The sequence below is a fragment of the Chiloscyllium plagiosum genome, unplaced genomic scaffold (genome assembly GCF_037043375.1).
Source record: "Chiloscyllium plagiosum isolate Xiang-an unplaced genomic scaffold, Cpla_swu_hap1 HiC_scaffold_1, whole genome shotgun sequence".
Taxonomy (NCBI): Eukaryota; Metazoa; Chordata; class Chondrichthyes; order Orectolobiformes; family Hemiscylliidae; genus Chiloscyllium; species Chiloscyllium plagiosum.
In genome coordinates, this window is record NW_028270139.1 from 166,284,689 (window position 1) to 166,306,003 (window position 21,315).

Consider the following 21,315-nt stretch of genomic DNA (forward strand, 5'->3'; position numbering starts at 1 on the left):
CCTCACTCCCAGTCACTCTCCCAGTGGGTGACCCTCACTCCCAGTGGGTAACCCTAACTCCTAGTGGGTGACCCTCACTCCCAGTACCTCTCCCAGTGGGTGACCCTCACTCCCAGTCACTCTCCCAGTGGGTGACCCTCACTCCCAGTACCTCTCCCAGTGGGTGACCCTCACTCCCAGTCACTCTCCCAGTGGGGGACCCTCACTCCCAGAGGGTAACGCTAACTCCTAGTGGGAGACCCTCACTCCCAGTACCTCTCCCAGTGGGTGACCCTCATTCCCAGTCCCTCTCCCAGTGGGTGACCCTCACTCCCAGTCCCTCTCCCAGTGGGTGACCCTCACTCCCAGTCACTCTCCCAGTGGGTGACCCTTACTCTCAGTCACACTCCCAGTGTCTCGCCCAGTGGGGGACCCTCACTCCCAATACCTCTCCCAGTGGGTGTCACTCACTCCCAGTCACTCTCCCAGAGGGTAACCCTCACTCCCAGTCCCTCTCCTACTGGGTGACCCTCACTCCCAGTACCTCACCCAGTGGGTGACCCTCACTCCCAGTCACTCTCCCAGTGGGTGACCCTCACTCCCAGTCACTGTCCCAGTGGGTGACCCTCATTCCCAGTCACTCTCCCAGTGGGTGACCCTCACTCCCAGTCCCTCTCCCAGTGGGTGACCCTCATTCCCAGTGGGTAACCCTAACTCCTAGTGGGTGACCCTCACTCCCAGTCACTCTCCCAGTGGGTGACCCTCACTCCCAGTCCCTCTCCCAGTGGGTGACCCTCATTCCCAGTCACTCTCCCAGTGGGTGACCCTCACTCCCAGTCCCTCTCCCAGTGGGTGACCCTCACTCCCAGTCACTCTCCCAGTGGGTAACCCTTACTCTCAGTCACACTCCCAGTGTCTCGCCCAGTGGGTGACCCTCACTCCCAGTCACTCTCCCAGTGGGTGACCCTCACTCCCAGTCCCTCTCCCAGTGGGTGACCCTCACTCCCAGTCACTGTCCCAGTGGGTGACCCTCATTCCCAGTCACTCTCCCAGTGGGTGACCCTCACTCCCAGTCCCTCTCCCAGTGGGTGACCCTCATTCCCAGTCACTCTCCCAGTGGGTGAACCTCATTCCCAGTCCCTCGCCTAATGGGTGATCCTCACTCCCAGTCACTCTCCCAGTGGGTGATCCTTACTCTCAGTCTCACTCCCAGTGTCTCGCCCAGTGGGTGACCCTCACTCCCAGTACCTCTCCCAATGGGTGTCCCTCGCTCCCAGTCACTCTCCCAGTGGGTGACCCTCACTCCCAGTCACTCTCCCAGTGGGTGTCCCTCACTCCCAGTCACTCTCCCACTGGGTGACCCTCACTCCCAGTCACTCTCCCAGTGGGTGACCCTCACTCCCAGTCACTTTCCCACTGGGTGACCCTCACTCCCAGTGGGTAACCCTCACTCCCAGTGGGTGTCCGTCACTCCCAGTCCCTCTCCCAGTGGGTGACCCTCACTCCCAGTCCCTCTCCCAGTGGGTGACCCTCACTCCCAGTCACTCTCCCAGTGGGGGACCCTCACTCCCAGTGGGTGTCCCTCACTCCCAGTCCCTCTCCCAGTGGGTGACCCTCACTCCCAGTCACTCCCACAGTGGGTGACCCTTACACTCAGTCACACTCCCAGTGTCTCTCCCAGTGGGTGACCCTCACGACTAGTGGGTAACCCTCACTCCCAGTCACTCTCCCAGTGGGTGACCCTCATTCCCAGTCCCTCTCCCAGTGGGTGACCCTCACTCCCAGTCCCTCTCCCAGTGGGTGACCCTCACTCCCAGTCACTCTCCCAGTGGGGGACCCTCACTCCCAGTGGGTAACCCTAACTCCTAGTGGGTGACCCTCACTCCCAGTACCTCTCCCAGTGGGTGACCCTCACTCCCAGTCACTCTCCCAGTGGGTGACCCTCACTCCCAGTACCTCTCCCAGTGGGTGACCCTCACTCCCAGTCACTCTCCCAGTGGGGGACCCTCACTCCCAGTGGGTAACGCTAACTCCTAGTGGGTGACCCTCACTCCCAGTACCTCTCCCAGTGGGTGACCCTCATTCCCAGCCCCTCTCCCAGTGGGTAACCCTCACTCCCAGTCCCTCTCCCAGTGGGTGACCCTCACTCCCAGTCACTCTCCCAGTGGGTGACCCTTACTCTCAGTCACACACCCAGTGTCTCGCCCAGTGGGGGACCCTCACTCCCAGTACCTCTCCCAGTGGGTGTCCCTCACTCCCAGTCACTCTCCCAGAGGGTGACCCTCACTCCCAGTCCCTCTCCCAGTGGGTGACCCTCATTCCCAGTGGGTAACCCTAACTCCTAGTGGGTGACCCTCACTCCCAGTCACTCTCCCAGTGGGTAACCCTAACTCCTAGTGGGTGACCCTCACTCCCAGTCACTCTCCAAGTGGGTGACCCTCACTCCCAGTCACTGTCCCAGTGGGTGACCCTCATTCCCAGTCACTCTCCCAGTGGGTGACCCTCACTCCCAGTCCCTCTCCCAGTGGGTGACCCTCATTCCCAGTCACTCTCCCAGTGGGTGACCCTCATTCCCAGTCCCTCTCCCAGTGGGTGACCCTCACTCCCAGTACCTCACCCAGTGGGTGTCCCTCGCTCCCAGTCACTCTCCCAGTGGGTGACCCTCACTCTCAGTCACTCTCCCAGTGGGTGACCCTTACTCTCAGTCACACTCCCAGTGTCTCGCCCAGTGGGTGACCCTCACTCCCAGTACCTCTCCCAGTGGGTGTCCCTCACTCCCAGTCACTTCCAGTGGATGACCCTCACTCCCAGTCACTCTCCCAGTGGGTAACCCTTACTCTCAGTCACACTCCCAGTGTCTCGCCCAGTGGGTGACCCTCACTCCCAGTCACTCTCCCAGTGGGTGTCCCTCACTCCCAGTCACTGTCCACTGGGTGACCCTCACTCCCAGTCACTGTCCCAGTGGGTGACCCTCACTCCCAGTCACTCTCTCAGTGGGGGACCCTCACTCCCAGTGGGTGACCCTCACTCCCAGTGGGTGACCATCACTCCCAGTCACTCTCCCAGTGGGTGACCCTCACACCCAGTCACTCTCCCAGTGGGGGACCCTCACTCCCAGTGGGTGACCCTCACTCCCAGTCACTCCCCCAGTGGGTGACCCTTACACTCAGTCACACTCCCAGTGTCCTCTCCGAGTGGGTGGCCCTCACTCCTAGTGGGTAACCCTCACTCCCAGTGTGTGACCCTCACTCCCAGTGGGTGACCCTCACTCCCAGTCACTCCCCCAGTGGGTGACCCTTACACTCAGTCACAATCCCAGTACCTCTCCCAGTGCGTGACCCTCACTCCTAGTGGGTAACCCTCACTCCCAGTGGGTGACCCTCATTCCCAGTCACTCTCCCAGTGGGTGACCCTCACTCCAAGTGTCTCTCCCAGTGGGTGACCCTCACTCCCAGTCACTCTCCCAGTGGGTGACCCTCACTCCCAGTCCCTCTCCCAGTGGGTGACCCTCACTCCCAGTCCCTCTCTCCAGTGGATGACCCTCACTCCCAGTACGTCTCCCAGTGGGGTGACCCTCACTCCCAGTCACTCCCCCAGTGGGTGACCCTCACTCCCAGTGGGTGACCCTCATTCCCAGTCACTCTCCCAGTGGGTGACCCTCACTCCAAGTGTCTCTCCCAGTGGGTGACCCTCACTCCCAGTCACTCTCCCAGTGGGTGACCCACACTCCCAGTCCCTCTCCCAGTGGGTGACCCTCACTCCCAGTCCCTCTCCCAGTGGATGACCCTCACTCCCAGTACATCTCCCAGTGGGTGACCCTCACTCCCAGTCACTCTCCCAGTGGGTGACCCTCACTCCCTGTGGGTGACCCTCACTCCCAGTCACTCTCCCAGTGGGTGAAACTTACTCTCAGTCACTCTCCCAGTGGGTGACCCTCACTCCCAGTGGGTGACCCTCACTCCCAGTCACTCTCCCAGTGGGTGACCCTCACTCCCAGTGGGTGACCCTCACTCCCAGTCCCTCTCCCAGTGGGTGACCCTCACTCCCAGTGGGTGACCCTCACTCCCAGTCCTCTCCCATTGGGTGACCCTCACTCCCAGTCCCTCTCCCACTGGGTGACCCTCACTCCCAGTCACTCTCCCAGTGGGTGACCCCTCACTCCCAGTGGGTAACCCTAACTCCTAGTGTGTGACCCTCACTCCCAGTCACTCTACCAGGGGTGACCCTCACTCCCAGTCCCTCTCCCAGTGGTTGACCCTCACTCCCAGTCCCTCTCCCAGTGGGTGACCCTCACTCCCAGTCCCTCTCCCAGTGGGTGACCCTCACTCCCAGTCACTCTCCCAGTGGGGGGACCCTGACTCCCAGTGGGTATCCCTAACTCCTATTGGGTGACCCTCACTCCCAGTACCTCTCCCAGTGGGTGACCCTCACTCCCAGTCACTCTCCCAGTGGTGGACCCTCACTCCCAGCGGGTAACCTTAACTCCTAGTGGGTGATCCTCACTCTCAGTCACTCTCCCAGTGGGTGACCCTCATTCCCAGTCCCTCTCCCAGTGGGTGACCCTCATTCCCAGTCACTCTCCCAGTGGGTGACCCTCACTCCCAGTCCCTCTCCCAGTGGGTGACCCTCACTCCCAGTCCCTCTCCCAGTGGGTGACCCTTACTCTCAGTCACACTCCCAGTGGGTGACCCTCACTCCCAGTATCTCTCCCAGTGGGTGACCCTCACTCCCAGTCACTCTCCCAGTGGGTGACCCTTACTCTCAGTCACACTCCCAGTGTCTCACCTAGTGGGTGACCCTCACTCCCAGTACCTCTCCCAGTGGGTGTCCCTCACTCCCAGTCACTCTTCCAGTGGATGACCCTCACTCTCACTCCCAGTCACTCTTCCAGTGGATGACCCTCACTCCCATCACTCTCCCAGTGGGTGACCCTCACTCCCAGGCACTCTCCCAGTGGGTGATCCTTACTCTCAGTCACACTCCCAGTGTCTCGCCCAGTGGGTGACCATCACTCCCAGTCACTCTCCCAGTGGGTGTCCCTCACTCCCAGTCACTCTCCCACTGGGTGACCCTCACTCCCAGTCACTCTCCCAGTGGGTGACCCTCACTCCCAGTCACTCTCCCAGTGGGTGACCCTCACTCCCAGTGGGTAACCCTCACTCCCAGTGGGTGACCCTCACTCCCAGTCCCTCTCCCAGTGGGTGACCCTCACTCCCAGTCCCTCTCCCAGTGGGTGACCCTCACTCCCAGTCACTCTCCCAGTGGGGGACCCTCACTCCCAGTGGGTGACCCTCACTCCCAGTCACTCCCCCAGTGGGTGACCCTTACTCTCAGTCACACCCTCAGTGTCTCTCCCAGTGGTTGACCCTCACTCCCAGTCACTCTCCCAGTGGGTGACCCTCACTCCCAGTGGGTAACCCTCACTCCCAGTGGGCGTCCCTCACTCCCACTCCCTCTCCCAGTGGGTGACCCTCACTCCCAGCCCCTCTCCCAGTGGGTGACCCTCACTCCCCGTCACTCTCCCAGTGGGGACCCTCACTCCCAGTGGGTGACCCTCACTCCCAGTCCCTCTCCCAGTGGGTGACCCTTACTCTCAGTCACACTCCCAGTGGGTGACCCTCACTCCCAGTATCTCTCCCAGTGGGTGACCCTCACTCCCAGTCACTCTCCCAGTGGGTGACCCTTACTCTCAGTCACACTCCAGTGTCTCACCTAGTGGGTGACCCTCACTCCCAGTACCTCTCCCAGTGGGTGTCCCTCACTCCCAGTCACTCTTCCAGTGATGACCCTCACTCCCATTCACTCTCCCAGTGGGTGACCCTCACTCCCAGTCACTCTCCCAGTGGGTGATCCTTACTCTCAGTCACACTCCCAGTGTCTCGCCCAGTGGGTGACCATCACTCCCAGTCACTCTCCCAGTGGGTGTCCCTCACTCCCAGTCACTCTCCCACTGGGTGACCCTCACTCCCAGTCACTCTCCCAGTGGGTGACCCTCACTCCCAGTCACTCTCCCAGTGGGTGACCCTCACTCCCAGTGGGTAACCCTCACTCCCAGTGGGTGACCCTCACTCCCAGTCCCTCTCCCAGTGGGTGACCCTCACTCCCAGCCCCTCTCCCAGTGGGTGACCCTCACTCCCCGTCACTCTCCCAGTGGGGGACCCTCACTCCCAGTGGGTGACCCTCACTCCCAGTCCCTCTCCCAGTGGGTGACCCTTACTCTCAGTCACACTCCCAGTGGGTGACCCTCACTCCCAGTATCTCTCCCAGTGGGTGACCCTCACTCCCAGTCACTCTCCCAGTGGGTGACCCTTACTCTCAGTCACACTCCCAGTGTCTCACCTAGTGGGTGACCCTCACTCCCAGTACCTCTCCCAGTGGGTGTCCCTCACTCCCAGTCACTCTTCCAGTGATGACCCTCACTCCCATTCACTCTCCCAGTGGGTGACCCTCACTCCCAGTCACTCTCCCAGTGGGTGATCCTTACTCTCAGTCACACTCCCAGTGTCTCGCCCAGTGGGTGACCATCACTCCCAGTCACTCTCCCAGTGGGTGTCCCTCACTCCCAGTCACTCTCCCACTGGGTGACCCTCACTCCCAGTCACTCTCCCAGTGGGTGACCCTCACTCCCAGTCCCTCTCCCAGTGGGTGACCCTCACTCCCAGTCACTCTCCCAGTGGGGGACCCTCACTCCCAGTGGGTGACCCTCACTGCCAGTCACTCCCCCAGTGGGTGACCCTTACTCTCAGTCACACCCTCAGTGTCTCTCCCAGTGGTTGACCCTCACTCCCAGTCACTCTCCCAGTGGGTGACCCTCACTCCCAGTGGGTAACCCTCACTCCCAGTGGGTGTCCCTCACTCCCAGTCCCTCTCCCAGTGGGTGACCCTCACTCCCAGCCCCTCTCCCAGTGGGTGACCCTCACTCCCCGTCACTCTCCCAGTGGTGACCCTTACTCTCAGTCACACTCCCAGTGTCTCACCTAGTGGGTGACCCTCACTCCCAGTACCTCTCCCAGTGGGTGACCCTCACTCCCAGTCACTCTCCCAGTGGGTGACCCTCACTCCCAGTACCTCTCCCAGTGGGTGACCCTCACTCCCAGTCACTCTCCCAGTGGGGGACCCTCACTCCCAGTGGGTAACGCTAACTCCTAGTGGTGACCCTCACTCCCAGTACCTCTCCCAGTGGGTGACCCTCATCCCAGCCCTCTCCCAGTGGGTAACCCTCACTCCCAGTCCCTCTCCAGTGGGTGACCCTCACTCCCAGTCACTCTCCCAGTGGGTGACCCTTACTCTCAGTCACACACCCCAGTGTCTCGCCCAGTGGGGGACCCTCACTCCCAGTACCTCTCCCAGTGGGTGTCCCTCACTCCCAGTCACTCTCCCAGAGGGTGACCCTCACTCCCAGTCCCTCTCCCAGTGGGTGACCCTCATTCCCAGTGGGTAACCCTAACTCCTAGTGGGTGACCCTCACTCCCAGTCACTCTCCCAGTGGGTAACCCTAACTCCTAGTGGGTGACCCTCACTCCCAGTCACTCTCCAAGTGGGTGACCCTCACTCCCAGTCACTGTCCCAGTGGGTGACCCTCATTCCCAGTCACTCTCCCAGTGGGTGACCCTCACTCCCAGTCCCTCTCCCAGTGGGTGACCCTCATTCCCAGTCACTCTCCCAGTGGGTGACCCTCACTCCCAGTGGGTGACCCTCACTCCCAGTCACTCTCCCAGTGGGTGACCCTCACTCCCAGTGGGTGACCCTCACTCCCAGTCCCTCTCCCAGTGGGTGACCCTCACTCCCAGTGGGTGACCCTCACTCCCAGTCCCTCTCCCATTGGGTGACCCTCACTCCCAGTCCCTCTCCCACTGGGTGACCCTCACTCCCAGTCACTCTCCCAGTGGGTGACCCTCACTCCCAGTGGGTAACCCTAACTCCTAGTGTGTGACCCTCACTCCCAGTCACTCTACCAGTGGGTGACCCTCACTCCCAGTCCCTCTCCCAGTGGGTGACCCTCACTCCCAGTCCCTCTCCCAGTGGGTGACCCTCACTCCCAGTCCCTCTCCCAGTGGGTGACCCTCACTCCCAGTCACTCTCCCAGTGGGGGACCCTGACTCCCAGTGGGTATCCCTAACTCCTATTGGGTGACCCTCACTCCCAGTACCTCTCCCAGTGGGTGACCCTCACTCCCAGTCACTCTCCCAGTGGTGGACCCTCACTCCCAGCGGGTAACCTTAACTCCTAGTGGGTGATCCTCACTCTCAGTCACTCTCCCAGTGGGTGACCCTCATTCCCAGTCCCTCTCCCAGTGGGTGACCCTCATTCCCAGTCACTCTCCCAGTGGGTGACCCTCACTCCCAGTCCCTCTCCCAGTGGGTGACCCTCACTCCCAGTCCCTCTCCCAGTGGGTGACCCTTACTCTCAGTCACACTCCCAGTGGGTGACCCTCACTCCCAGTATCTCTCCCAGTGGGTGACCCTCACTCCCAGTCACTCTCCCAGTGGGTGACCCTTACTCTCAGTCACACTCCCAGTGTCTCACCTAGTGGGTGACCCTCACTCCCAGTACCTCTCCCAGTGGGTGTCCCTCACTCCCAGTCACTCTTCCAGTGGATGACCCTCACTCCCATTCACTCTCCCAGTGGGTGACCCTCACTCCCAGGCACTCTCCCAGTGGGTGATCCTTACTCTCAGTCACACTCCCAGTGTCTCGCCCAGTGGGTGACCATCACTCCCAGTCACTCTCCCAGTGGGTGTCCCTCACTCCCAGTCACTCTCCCACTGGGTGACCCTCACTCCCAGTCACTCTCCCAGTGGGTGACCCTCACTCCCAGTCACTCTCCCAGTGGGTGACCCTCACTCCCAGTGGGTAACCCTCACTCCCAGTGGGTGACCCTCACTCCCAGTCCCTCTCCCAGTGGGTGACCCTCACTCCCAGTCCCTCTCCCAGTGGGTGACCCTCACTCCCAGTCACTCTCCCAGTGGGGGACCCTCACTCCCAGTGGGTGACCCTCACTCCCAGTCACTCCCCAGTGGGTGACCCTTACTCTCAGTCACACCCTCAGTGTCTCTCCCAGTGGTTGACCCTCACTCCCAGTCACTCTCCCAGTGGGTGACCCTCACTCCCAGTGGGTAACCCTCACTCCCAGTGGGCGTCCCTCACTCCCACTCCCTCTCCCAGTGGGTGACCCTCACTCCCAGCCCCTCTCCCAGTGGGTGACCCTCACTCCCCGTCACTCTCCCAGTGGGGGACCCTCACTCCCAGTGGGTGACCCTCACTCCCAGTCCTCTCCCAGTGGGTGACCCTTACTCTCAGTCACACTCCCAGTGGGTGACCCTCACTCCCAGTATCTCTCCCAGTGGGTGACCCTCACTCCCAGTCACTCTCCCAGTGGGTGACCCTTACTCTCAGTCACACTCCCAGTGTCTCACCTAGTGGGTGACCCTCACTCCCAGTACCTCTCCAGTGGGTGTCCTCACTCCCAGTCACTCTTCCAGTGATGACCCTCACTCCATTCACTCTCCCAGTGGGTGACCCTCACTCCCAGTCACTCTCCCAGTGGGTGATCCTTACTCTCAGTCACACTCCCAGTGTCTCGCCCAGTGGGTGACCATCACTCCCAGTCACTCTCCCAGTGGGTGTCCCTCACTCCCAGTCACTCTCCCACTGGGTGACCCTCACTCCCAGTCACTCTCCCAGTGGGTGACCCTCACTCCCAGTCACTCTCCCAGTGGGTGACCCTCACTCCCAGTGGGTAACCCTCACTCCCAGTGGGTGACCCTCACTCCCAGTCCCCTCTCCCAGTGGGTGACCCTCACTCCCAGTCCCTCTCCCAGTGGGTGACCCTCACTCCCAGTCACTCTCCCAGTGGGGGACCCTCACTCCCAGTGGGTGACCCTCACTGCCAGTCACTCCCCCAGTGGGTGACCCTTACTCTCAGTCACCCTCAGTGTCTCTCCCAGTGGTTGACCCTCACTCCCAGTCACTCTCCCAGTGGGTGACCCTCACTCCCAGTGGGTAACCCTCACTCCCAGTGGGTGTCCCTCACTCCCAGTCCCTCTCCCAGTGGGTGACCCTCACTCCCAGCCCCTCTCCCAGTGGGTGACCCTCACTCCCCGTCACTCTCCCAGTGGGTGACCCTTACTCTCAGTCACACTCCCAGTGTCTCACCTAGTGGGTGACCCTCACTCCCAGTACCTCTCCCAGTGGGTGACCCTCACTCCCAGTCACTCTCCCAGTGGGTGACCCTCACTCCCAGTACCTCTCCCAGTGGGTGACCCTCACTCCCAGTCACTCTCCCAGTGGGGGACCCTCACTCCCAGTGGGTAACGCTAACTCCTAGTGGGTGACCCTCACTCCCAGTACCTCTCCCAGTGGGTGACCCTCATTCCCAGCCCCTCTCCCAGTGGGTAACCCTCACTCCCAGTCCCTCTCCCAGTGGGTGACCCTCACTCCAGTCACTCTCCCAGTGGGTGACCCTTACTCTCAGTCACACACCCAGTGTCTCGCCCAGTGGGGGACCCCTCACTCCCAGTACCTCTCCCAGTGGGTGTCCCTCACTCCCAGTCACTCTCCCAGAGGGTGACCCTCACTCCCAGTCCCTCTCCCAGTGGGTGACCCTCATTCCCCAGTGGGTAACCCTAACTCCTAGTGGGTGACCCTCACTCCCAGTCACTCTCCCAGTGGGTAACCCTAACTCCTAGTGGGTGACCCTCACTCCCAGTCACTCTCCAAGTGGGTGACCCTCACTCCCAGTCACTGTCCCAGTGGGTGACCCTCATTCCCAGTCACTCTCCCAGTGGGTGACCCTCACTCCCAGTCCCTCCCAGTGGGTGACCCTCATTCCCAGTCACTCTCCCAGTGGGTGACCCTCATTCCCAGTCCCTCTCCCAGTGGGTGACCCTCACTCCCAGTACCTCACCCAGTGGGTGTCCCTCGCTCCCAGTCACTCTCCCAGTGGGTGACCCTCACTCTCAGTCACTCTCCCAGTGGGTGACCCTTACTCTCAGTCACACTCCCAGTGTCTCGCCCAGTGGGTGACCCTCACTCCCAGTACCTCTCCCAGTGGTGTCCCTCACTCCCAGTCACTCTCCCAGTGGATGACCTCACTCCCAGTCACTCTCCCAGTGGGTAACCCTTACTCTCAGTCACACTCCCAGTGTCTCGCCCAGTGGGTGACCCTCACTCCCAGTCACTCTCCCAGTGGGTGTCCCTCACTCCCAGTCACTGTCCCACTGGGTGACCCTCACTCCCAGTCACTGTCCCAGTGGGTGACCCTCACTCCCAGTCACTCTCTCAGTGGGGGACCCTCACTCCCAGTGGGTGACCCTCACTCCCAGTGGGTGACCATCACTCCCAGTCACTCTCCCAGTGGGTGACCCTCACACCCAGTCACTCTCCCAGTGGGGGACCCTCACTCCCAGTGGGTGACCCTCACTCCCAGTCACTCCCCCAGTGGGTGACCCTTACACTCAGTCACACTCCCAGTGTCTCTCCGAGTGGGTGGCCCTCACTCCTAGTGGGTAACCCTCACTCCCAGTGTGTGACCCTCACTCCCAGTGGGTGACCCTCACTCCCAGTCACTCCCCCAGTGGGTGACCCTTACACTCAGTCACAATCCCAGTACCTCTCCTACCTCTCCCAGTGCGTGACCCTCACTCCTAGTGGGTAACCCTCACTCCAGTGGGTGACCCTCATTCCCAGTCACTCTCCCAGTGGGTGACCCTCACTCCAAGTGTCTCTCCCAGTGGGTGACCCTCACTCCCAGTCACTCTCCCAGTGGGTGACCCTCACTCCCAGTCCCTCTCCCAGTGGGTGACCCTCACCCCAGTCCCTCTCCCAGTGGATGACCCTCACTCCCAGTACGTCTCCCAGTGGGTGACCCTCACTCCCAAGTCACTCCCCCAGTGGGTGACCCTCACTCCCAGTGGGTGACCCTCATTCCCAGTCACTCTCCCAGTGGGTGACCCTCACTCCAAGTGTCTCTCCCAGTGGGTGACCCTCACTCCCAGTCACTCTCCCAGTGGGTGACCCACACTCCCAGTCCCTCTCCCAGTGGGTGACCCTCACTCCCAGTCCCTCTCCCAGTGGATGACCCTCACTCCCAGTACATCTCCCAGTGGGTGACCCTCACTCCCAGTCACTCTCCCAGTGGGTGACCCTCACTCCCTGTGGGTGACCCTCACTCCCAGTCACTCTCCCAGTGGTGAAACTTACTCTCAGTCACTCTCCCAGTGGGTGACCCTCACTCCCAGTGGGTGACCCTCACTCCCAGTCACTCCCAGTGGGTGACCCTCACTCCCAGTGGGTGACCCTCACTCCCAGTCCCTCTCCCAGTGGGTGACCCTCACTCCCAGTGGGTGACCCTCACTCCCAGTCCCTCTCCCATTGGGTGACCCTCACTCCCAGTCCCTCTCCCACTGGGTGACCCTCACTCCCAGTCACTCTCCCAGTGGGTGACCCTCACTCCCAGTGGGTAACCCTAACTCCTAGTGTGTGACCCTCACTCCCAGTCACTCTACCAGTGGGTGACCCTCACTCCCAGTCCCTCTCCCAGTGGGTGACCCTCACTCCCAGTCCCTCTCCAGTGGGTGACCCTCACTCCCAGTCCCTCTCCCAGTGGGTGACCCTCACTCCCAGTCACTCTCCCAGTGGGGACCCTGACTCCCAGTGGGTATCCCTAACTCCTATTGGGTGACCCTCACTCCCAGTACCTCTCCCAGTGGGTGACCCTCACTCCCAGTCACTCTCCCAGTGGTGGACCCTCACTCCAGCGGGTAACCTTAACTCCTAGTGGGTGATCCTCACTCTCAGTCACTCTCCCAGTGGGTGACCCTCATTCCAGTCCCTCTCCCAGTGGGTGACCCTCATTCCCAGTCACTCTCCCAGTGGGTGACCCTCACTCCCAGTCCCTCTCCCAGTGGGTGACCCTCACTCCCAGTCCCTCTCCCAGTGGGTGACCCTTACTCTCAGTCACACTCCCAGTGGGTGACCCTCACTCCCAGTATCTCTCCCAGTGGGTGACCCTCACTCCCAGTCACTCTCCCAGTGGGTGACCCTTACTCTCAGTCACACTCCCAGTGTCTCACCTAGTGGGTGACCCTCACTCCCAGTACCTCTCCCAGTGGGTGTCCCTCACTCCCAGTCACTCTTCCAGTGGATGACCCTCACTCCATTCACTCTCCCAGTGGGTGACCCTCACTCCCAGGCACTCTCCCAGTGGGTGATCCTTACTCTCAGTCACACTCCCAGTGTCTCGCCCAGTGGGTGACCATCACTCCCAGTCACTCTCCCAGTGGGTGTCCCTCACTCCCAGTCACTCTCCCACTGGGTGACCCTCACTCCCAGTCACTCTCCCAGTGGGTGACCCTCACTCCCAGTCACTCTCCCAGTGGGTGACCCTCACTCCCAGTGGGTAACCCTCACTCCCAGTGGGTGACCCTCACTCCCAGTCCCTCTCCCAGTGGGTGACCCTCACTCCCAGTCCCTCTCCCAGTGGGTGACCCTCACTCCCAGTCACTCTCCCAGTGGGGGACCCTCACTCCCAGTGGGTGACCCTCACTCCCAGTCACTCCCCCAGTGGGTGACCCTTACTCTCAGTCACACCCTCAGTGTCTCTCCCAGTGGTTGACCCTCACTCCCAGTCACTCTCCCAGTGGGTGACCCTCACTCCCAGTGGGTAACCCTCACTCCCAGTGGGTGTCCCTCACTCCCAGTCCCTCTCCCAGTGGGTGACCCTCACTCCCAGCCCCTCTCCCAGTGGGTGACCCTCACTCCCCGTCACTCTCCCAGTGGGGGACCCTCACTCCCAGTGGGTGACCCTCACTCCCAGTCCCTCTCCCAGTGGGTGACCCTTACTCTCAGTCACACTCCCAGTGGGTGACCCTCACTCCCAGTATCTCTCCCAGTGGGTGACCCTCACTCCCAGTCACTCTCCCAGTGGGTGACCCTTACTCTCAGTCACACTCCCAGTGTCTCACCTAGTGGGTGACCCTCACTCCCAGTACCTCTCCCAGTGGGTGTCCCTCACTCCCAGTCACTCTTCCAGTGATGACCCTCACTCCCATTCACTCTCCCAGTGGGTGACCCTCACTCCCAGTCACTCTCCCAGTGGGTGATCCTTACTCTCAGTCACACTCCCAGTGTCTCGCCCAGTGGGTGACCATCACTCCCAGTCACTCTCCCAGTGGGTGTCCCTCACTCCCAGTCACTCTCCCACTGGGTGACCCTCACTCCCAGTCACTCTCCCAGTGGGTGACCCTCACTCCCAGTCCCTCTCCCAGTGGGTGACCCTCACTCCCAGTCACTCTCCCAGTGGGGGACCCTCACTCCCAGTGGGTGACCCTCACTGCCAGTCACTCCCCCAGTGGGTGACCCTTACTCTCAGTCACACCCTCAGTGTCTCTCCCAGTGGTTGACCCTCACTCCCAGTCACTCTCCCAGTGGGTGACCCTCACTCCCAGTGGGTAACCCTCACTCCCAGTGGGTGTCCCTCACTCCCAGTCCCTCTCCCAGTGGGTGACCCTCACTCCCAGCCCCTCTCCCAGTGGGTGACCCTCACTCCCCGTCACTCTCCCAGTGGGTGACCCTTACTCTCAGTCACACTCCCAGTGTCTCACCTAGTGGGTGACCCTCACTCCCAGTACCTCTCCCAGTGGGTGACCCTCACTCCCAGTCACTCTCCCAGTGGGTGACCCTCACTCCCAGTACCTCTCCCAGTGGGTGACCCTCACTCCCAGTCACTCTCCCAGTGGGGGACCCTCACTCCCAGTGGGTAACGCTAACTCCTAGTGGGTGACCCTCACTCCCAGTACCTCTCCCAGTGGGTGACCCTCATTCCCAGCCCCTCTCCCAGTGGGTAACCCTCACTCCCAGTCCCTCTCCCAGTGGGTGACCCTCACTCCCAGTCACTCTCCCAGTGGGTGACCCTTACTCTCAGTCACACACCCAGTGTCTCGCCCAGTGGGGGACCCTCACTCCCAGTACCTCTCCCAGTGGGTGTCCCTCACTCCCAGTCACTCTCCCAGAGGGTGACCCTCACTCCCAGTCCCTCTCCCAGTGGGTGACCCTCATTCCCAGTGGGTAACCCTAACTCCTAGTGGGTGACCCTCACTCCCAGTCACTCTCCCAGTGGGTAACCCTAACTCCTAGTGGGTGACCCTCACTCCCAGTCACTCTCCAAGTGGGTGACCCTCACTCCCAGTCACTGTCCCAGTGGGTGACCCTCATTCCCAGTCACTCTCCCAGTGGGTGACCCTCACTCCCAGTCCCTCTCCCAGTGGGTGACCCTCATTCCCAGTCACTCTCCCAGTGGGTGACCCTCATTCCCAGTCCCTCTCCCAGTGGGTGACCCTCACTCCCAGTACCTCACCCAGTGGGTGTCCCTCGCTCCCAGTCACTCTCCCAGTGGGTGACCCTCACTCTCAGTCACTCTCCCAGTGGGTGACCCTTACTCTCAGTCACACTCCCAGTGTCTCGCCCAGTGGGTGACCCTCACTCCCAGTACCTCTCCCAGTGGGTGTCCCTCACTCCCAGTCACTCTCCCAGTGGATGACCCTCACTCCCAGTCACTCTCCCAGTGGGTAACCCTTACTCTCAGTCACACTCCCAGTGTCTCGCCCAGTGGGTGACCCTCACTCCCAGTCACTCTCCCAGTGGGTGTCCCTCACTCCCAGTCACTGTCCCACTGGGTGACCCTCACTCCCAGTCACTGTCCCAGTGGGTGACCCTCACTCCCAGTCACTCTCTCAGTGGGGGACCCTCACTCCCAGTGGGTGACCCTCACTCCCAGTGGGTGACCATCACTCCCAGTCACTCTCCCAGTGGGTGACCCTCACACCCAGTCACTCTCCCAGTGGGGGACCCTCACTCCCAGTGGGTGACCCTCACTCCCAGTCACTCCCCCAGTGGGTGACCCTTACACTCAGTCACACTCCCAGTGTCTCTCCGAGTGGGTGGCCCTCACTCCTAGTGGGTAACCCTCACTCCCAGTGTGTGACCCTCACTCCCAGTGGGTGACCCTCACTCCCAGTCACTCCCCCAGTGGGTGACCCTTACACTCAGTCACAATCCCAGTACCTCTCCCAGTGCGTGACCCTCACTCCTAGTGGGTAACCCTCACTCCCAGTGGGTGACCCTCATTCCCAGTCACTCTCCCAGTGGGTGACCCTCACTCCAAGTGTCTCTCCCAGTGGGTGACCCTCACTCCCAGTCACTCTCCCAGTGGGTGACCCTCACTCCCAGTCCCTCTCCCAGTGGGTGACCCTCACTCCCAGTCCCTCTCCCAGTGGATGACCCTCACTCCCAGTACGTCTCCCAGTGGGTGACCCTCACTCCCAGTCACTCCCCCAGTGGGTGACCCTCACTCCCAGTGGGTGACCCTCATTCCCAGTCACTCTCCCAGTGGGTGACCCTCACTCCAAGTGTCTCTCCCAGTGGGTGACCCTCACTCCCAGTCACTCTCCCAGTGGGTGACCCACACTCCCAGTCCCTCTCCCAGTGGGTGACCCTCACTCCCAGTCCCTCTCCCAGTGGATGACCCTCACTCCCAGTACATCTCCCAGTGGGTGACCCTCACTCCCAGTCACTCTCCCAGTGGGTGACCCTCACTCCCTGTGGGTGACCCTCACTCCCTGTCACTCTCCCAGTGGGTGAAACTTACTCTCAGTCACTCTCCCAGTGGGTGACCCTCACTCCCAGTGGGTGACCCTCACTCCCAGTCACTCTCCCAGTGGGTGACCCTCACTCCCAGTGGGTGACCCTCACTCCCAGTCCCTCTCCCAGTGGGTGACCTTCACTCCCAGTGGGTGACCCTCACTCCCAGTCCCTCTCCCATTGGGTGACCCTCACTCCCAGTCCCTCTCCCACTGGGTGACCCTCACTCCCAGTCACTCTCCCAGTGGGTGACCCTCACTCCCAGTGGGTAACCCTAACTCCTAGTGTGTGACCCTCACTCCCAGTCACTCTACCAGTGGGTGACCCTCACTCCCAGTCCCTCTCCCAGTGGGTGACCCTCACTCCCAGTCCCTCTCCCAGTGGGTGACCCTCACTCCCAGTCCCTCTCCCAGTGGGTGACCCTCACTCCCAGTCACTCTCCCAGTGGGGGACCCTGACTCCCAGTGGGTATCCCTAACTCCTATTGGGTGACCCTCACTCCCAGTACCTCTCCCAGTGGGTGACCCTCACTCCCAGTCACTCTCCCAGTGGTGGACCCTCACTCCCAGCGGGTAACCTTAACTCCTAGTGGGTGATCCTCACTCTCAGTCACTCTCCCAGTGGGTGACCCTCATTCCCAGTCCCTCTCCCAGTGGGTGACCCTCATTCCCAGTCACTCTCCCAGTGGGTGACCCTCACTCCCAGTCCCTCTCCCAGTGGGTGACCCTCACTCCCAGTCCCTCTCCCAGTGGGTGACCCTTACTCTCAGTCACACTCCCAGTGGGTGACCCTCACTCCCAGTATCTCTCCCAGTGGGTGACCCTCACTCCCAGTCACTCTCCCAGTGGGTGACCCTTACTCTCAGTCACACTCCCAGTGTCTCACCTAGTGGGTGACCCTCACTCCCAGTACCTCTCCCAGTGGGTGTCCCTCACTCCCAGTCACTCTTCCAGTGGATGACCCTCACTCCCATTCACTCTCCCAGTGGGTGACCCTCACTCCCAGTCACTCTCCCAGTGGGTGATCCTTACTCTCAGTCACACTCCCAGTGTCTCGCCCAGTGGGTGACCATCACTCCCAGTCACTCTCCCAGTGGGTGTCCCTCACTCCCAGTCACTCTCCCACTGGGTGACCCTCACTCCCAGTCACTCTCCCAGTGGGTGACCCTCACTCCCAGTCACTCTCCCAGTGGGTGACCCTCACTCCCAGTGGGTAACCCTCACTCCCAGTGGGTGACCCTCACTCCCAGTCCCTCTCCCAGTGGGTGACCCTCACTCCCAGTCCCTCTCCCAGTGGGTGACCCTCACTCCCAGTCACTCTCCCAGTGGGGGACCCTCACTCCCAGTGGGTGACCCTCACTCCCAGTCACTCCCCCAGTGGGTGACCCTTACTCTCAGTCACACCCTCAGTGTCTCTCCCAGTGGTTGACCCTCACTCCCAGTCACTCTCCCAGTGGGTGACCCTCACTCCCAGTGGGTAACCCTCACTCCCAGTGGGTGTCCCTCACTCCCAGTCCCTCTCCCAGTGGGTGACCCTCACTCCCAGCCCCTCTCCCAGTGGGTGACCCTCACTCCCCGTCACTCTCCCAGTGGGGGACCCTCACTCCCAGTGGGTGACCCTCACTCCCAGTCCCTCTCCCAGTGGGTGACCCTTACTCTCAGTCACACTCCCAGTGGGTGACCCTCACTCCCAGTATCTCTCCCAGTGGGTGACCCTCACTCCCAGTCACTCTCCCAGTGGGTGACCCTTACTCTCAGTCACACTCCCAGTGTCTCACCTAGTGGGTGACCCTCACTCCCAGTACCTCTCCCAGTGGGTGTCCCTCACTCCCAGTCACTCTTCCAGTGATGACCCTCACTCCCATTCACTCTCCCAGTGGGTGACCCTCACTCCCAGTCACTCTCCCAGTGGGTGATCCTTACTCTCAGTCACACTCCCAGTGTCTCGCCCAGTGGGTGACCATCACTCCCAGTCACTCTCCCAGTGGGTGTCCCTCACTCCCAGTCACTCTCCCACTGGGTGACCCTCACTCCCAGTCACTCTCCCAGTGGGTGACCCTCACTCCCAGTCACTCTCCCAGTGGGTGACCCTCACTCCCAGTGGGTAACCCTCACTCCCAGTGGGTGACCCTCACTCCCAGTCCCTCTCCCAGTGGGTGACCCTCACTCCCAGTCCCTCTCCCAGTGGGTGACCCTCACTCCCAGTCACTCTCCCAGTGGGGGACCCTCACTCCCAGTGGGTGACCCTCACTGCCAGTCACTCCCCCAGTGGGTGACCCTTACTCTCAGTCACACCCTCAGTGTCTCTCCCAGTGGTTGACCCTCACTCCCAGTCACTCTCCCAGTGGGTGACCCTCACTCCCAGTGGGTAACCCTCACTCCCAGTGGGTGTCCCTCACTCCCAGTCCCTCTCCCAGTGGGTGACCCTCACTCCCAGCCCCTCTCCCAGTGGGTGACCCTCACTCCCCGTCACTCTCCCAGTGGGGGACCCTCACTCCCAGTGGGTGACCCTCACTCCCAGTCACTCCCCCAGTGGGTGACCCTTACTCTCAGTCACACTCCCAGTGAGTGACCCTCACTCCCAGTGGGTAACCCTCACTCCCAGTGGGTGACCCTCACTCCCAGTGGGTGACCCTCACTCCCAGTCACTCCCCCAGTGGGTGACCCTTACTCTCAGTCACACTCCCAGTGGGTAACCCTCACTCCCAGTGGGTGACCCTCATTCCCAGTCACTCTCCCAGTGGGTGACCCTCACTCCTAGTGTCTCTCCCAGTGGGTGACCCTCACTCCCAGTCACTCTCCCAGTGGGTGACCCTCACTCCCAGTCACTCTCTCAGTGGGTGACCCTCACTCCCAGTCACTCTCCCAGTGGGTGACCCTCACTCCCACTCTCCCTGTTCTGAGCTCCCTCGGGTCTCTCTGCCTGCTGGGAGTACTGGTTGTGATATTGCCACTGGGTAGTGCCCTCCCTGTCCTTACCCATGACATTCGTGCCAGACCCAGGAGTGTCTCCCAGCCTTGGGTCTGAAGTCTGACCGTCCAATGTTGTGGATTTCGGAGGAGAATCGGAGTAGCCTGCGGTGCCCATACGGCCAGTTGGCATTCCGGGCTGAGCTGGAGAGACAGTCCTCCTCAGCAGCACAGTACAACATGTGTAGGGGCCGGTCCTCAATGTACGCTGTCTGCTGGACAAGGCGGGCATCTAGGATCAGGTCTGAGGAAGCTGCAACCACACAAACAACCAATCATTCATAACATACTGCAGCAGGATGCACTGCACTGGAGCACTGTGCCAGAGCAACATGGTCGCACCGCACTGGAGCACTGTGCCTGAGCAACGTGGTCGCACCGCACTGGAGCACTGTGCCAGAGCAACGTGGTCGCACCGCACTGGAGCACTGTGCCAGAGCAACGTGGTCGCACCGCACTGGAGCACTGTGCCAGAGCAACGTGGTCGCACCGCACTGGAGCACTGTGCCAGAGCAACGTGGTCGCACCGCACTGGAGCACTGTGCCAGAGCAACGTGGTCGCACCGCACTGGAGCACTGTGCCAGAGCAACGTGGTCGCACCGCACTGGAGCACTGTGCCAGAGCAACGTGGACACACTGCACTGGAGCACTGTGCCAGAGCAACGTGGACACACCGCACTGGAGCACTGTGCCTGAGCAACGTGGTCGCACCGCACTGGAGCACTGTGCCAGAGCAACGTGGTCGCACCGCACTGGAGCACTGTGCCAGAGCAACGTGGACACACTGCACTGGAGCACTGTGCCAGAGCAACGTGGACACACCACACTGGATCACAATGTCAGAGCACAGTGATCTCACACAGAGACAGGGAGGGCTGGTCTCACACAGAGACAGGGAGGGCTGGTCTCACACAGGGACAGGGAGGGCTGGTCTCACACAGGGACAGGGAGGGCTGGTCTCACACAGAGACAGGGAGGGCTGGTCTCACACAGGGACAGGGAGGGCTGGTCACACACAGGGACAGGGAGGGCTGGTCTCACACAGGGACAGGGAGGGCTGGTCTCACACAGGGACAGGGAGGGCTGGTCTCACACAGGGACAGGGAGGGCTGGTCTCACACAGGGACAGGGAGGGCTGGTCTCACAGAGGGACAGGGAGGGCTGGTCACACACAGAGACAGGGAGGGCTGGTCTCACACAGGGACAGGGAGGGCCGGTCTCACAGAGGGACAGGGAGGGCCGGTCTCACACAGGGACAGGGAGGGCCGGTCTCACAGAGGGACAGGGAGGGCTGGTCACACACAGAGACAGGGAGGGCTGGTCTCACACAGGGACAGGGAGGGCTGGTCTCACACAGGGACAGGGAGGGCTGGTCTCACACAGGGACAGGGAGGGCTGGTCACACACAGGGACAGGGAGGGCTGGTCTCACACAGAGACAGGGAGGGCTGGTCTCACACAGAGACAGGGAGGGCTGGTCTCACACAGGGACAGGGAGGGCTGGTCTCACACAGGGACAGGGAGGGCCGGTCTCACACAGGGACAGGGAGGGCCGGTCTCACACAGGGACAGGGAGGGCCGGTCTCACACAGGGACAGGGAGGGCCGGTCACACACAGGGACAGGGAGGGCCGGTCACACACAGGGACAGGGAGGGCCGGTCACACACAGGGACAGGGAGGGCCGGTCACACACAGGGACAGGGAGGGCCGGTGCCACACAGAGACAGG

At 61.7% G+C, this 21,315-nt stretch overlaps 1 protein-coding gene across 1 annotated transcript in view; it reads right to left on the bottom strand.

Annotated features, from left to right (window-relative positions):
- LOC122547312 (lysyl oxidase homolog 3B-like) overlaps window positions 1-21,315 on the bottom strand; it is a 299,290-nt gene that overhangs the window by 36,551 nt on the left and 241,424 nt on the right. The window contains exon 7 of the mRNA XM_087992038.1: window positions 19,596-19,839. Within this exon, the coding sequence (XP_087848164.1) occupies window positions 19,596-19,839 (244 nt within the window). The remainder of the gene's footprint in view (window positions 1-19,595; window positions 19,840-21,315) is intronic.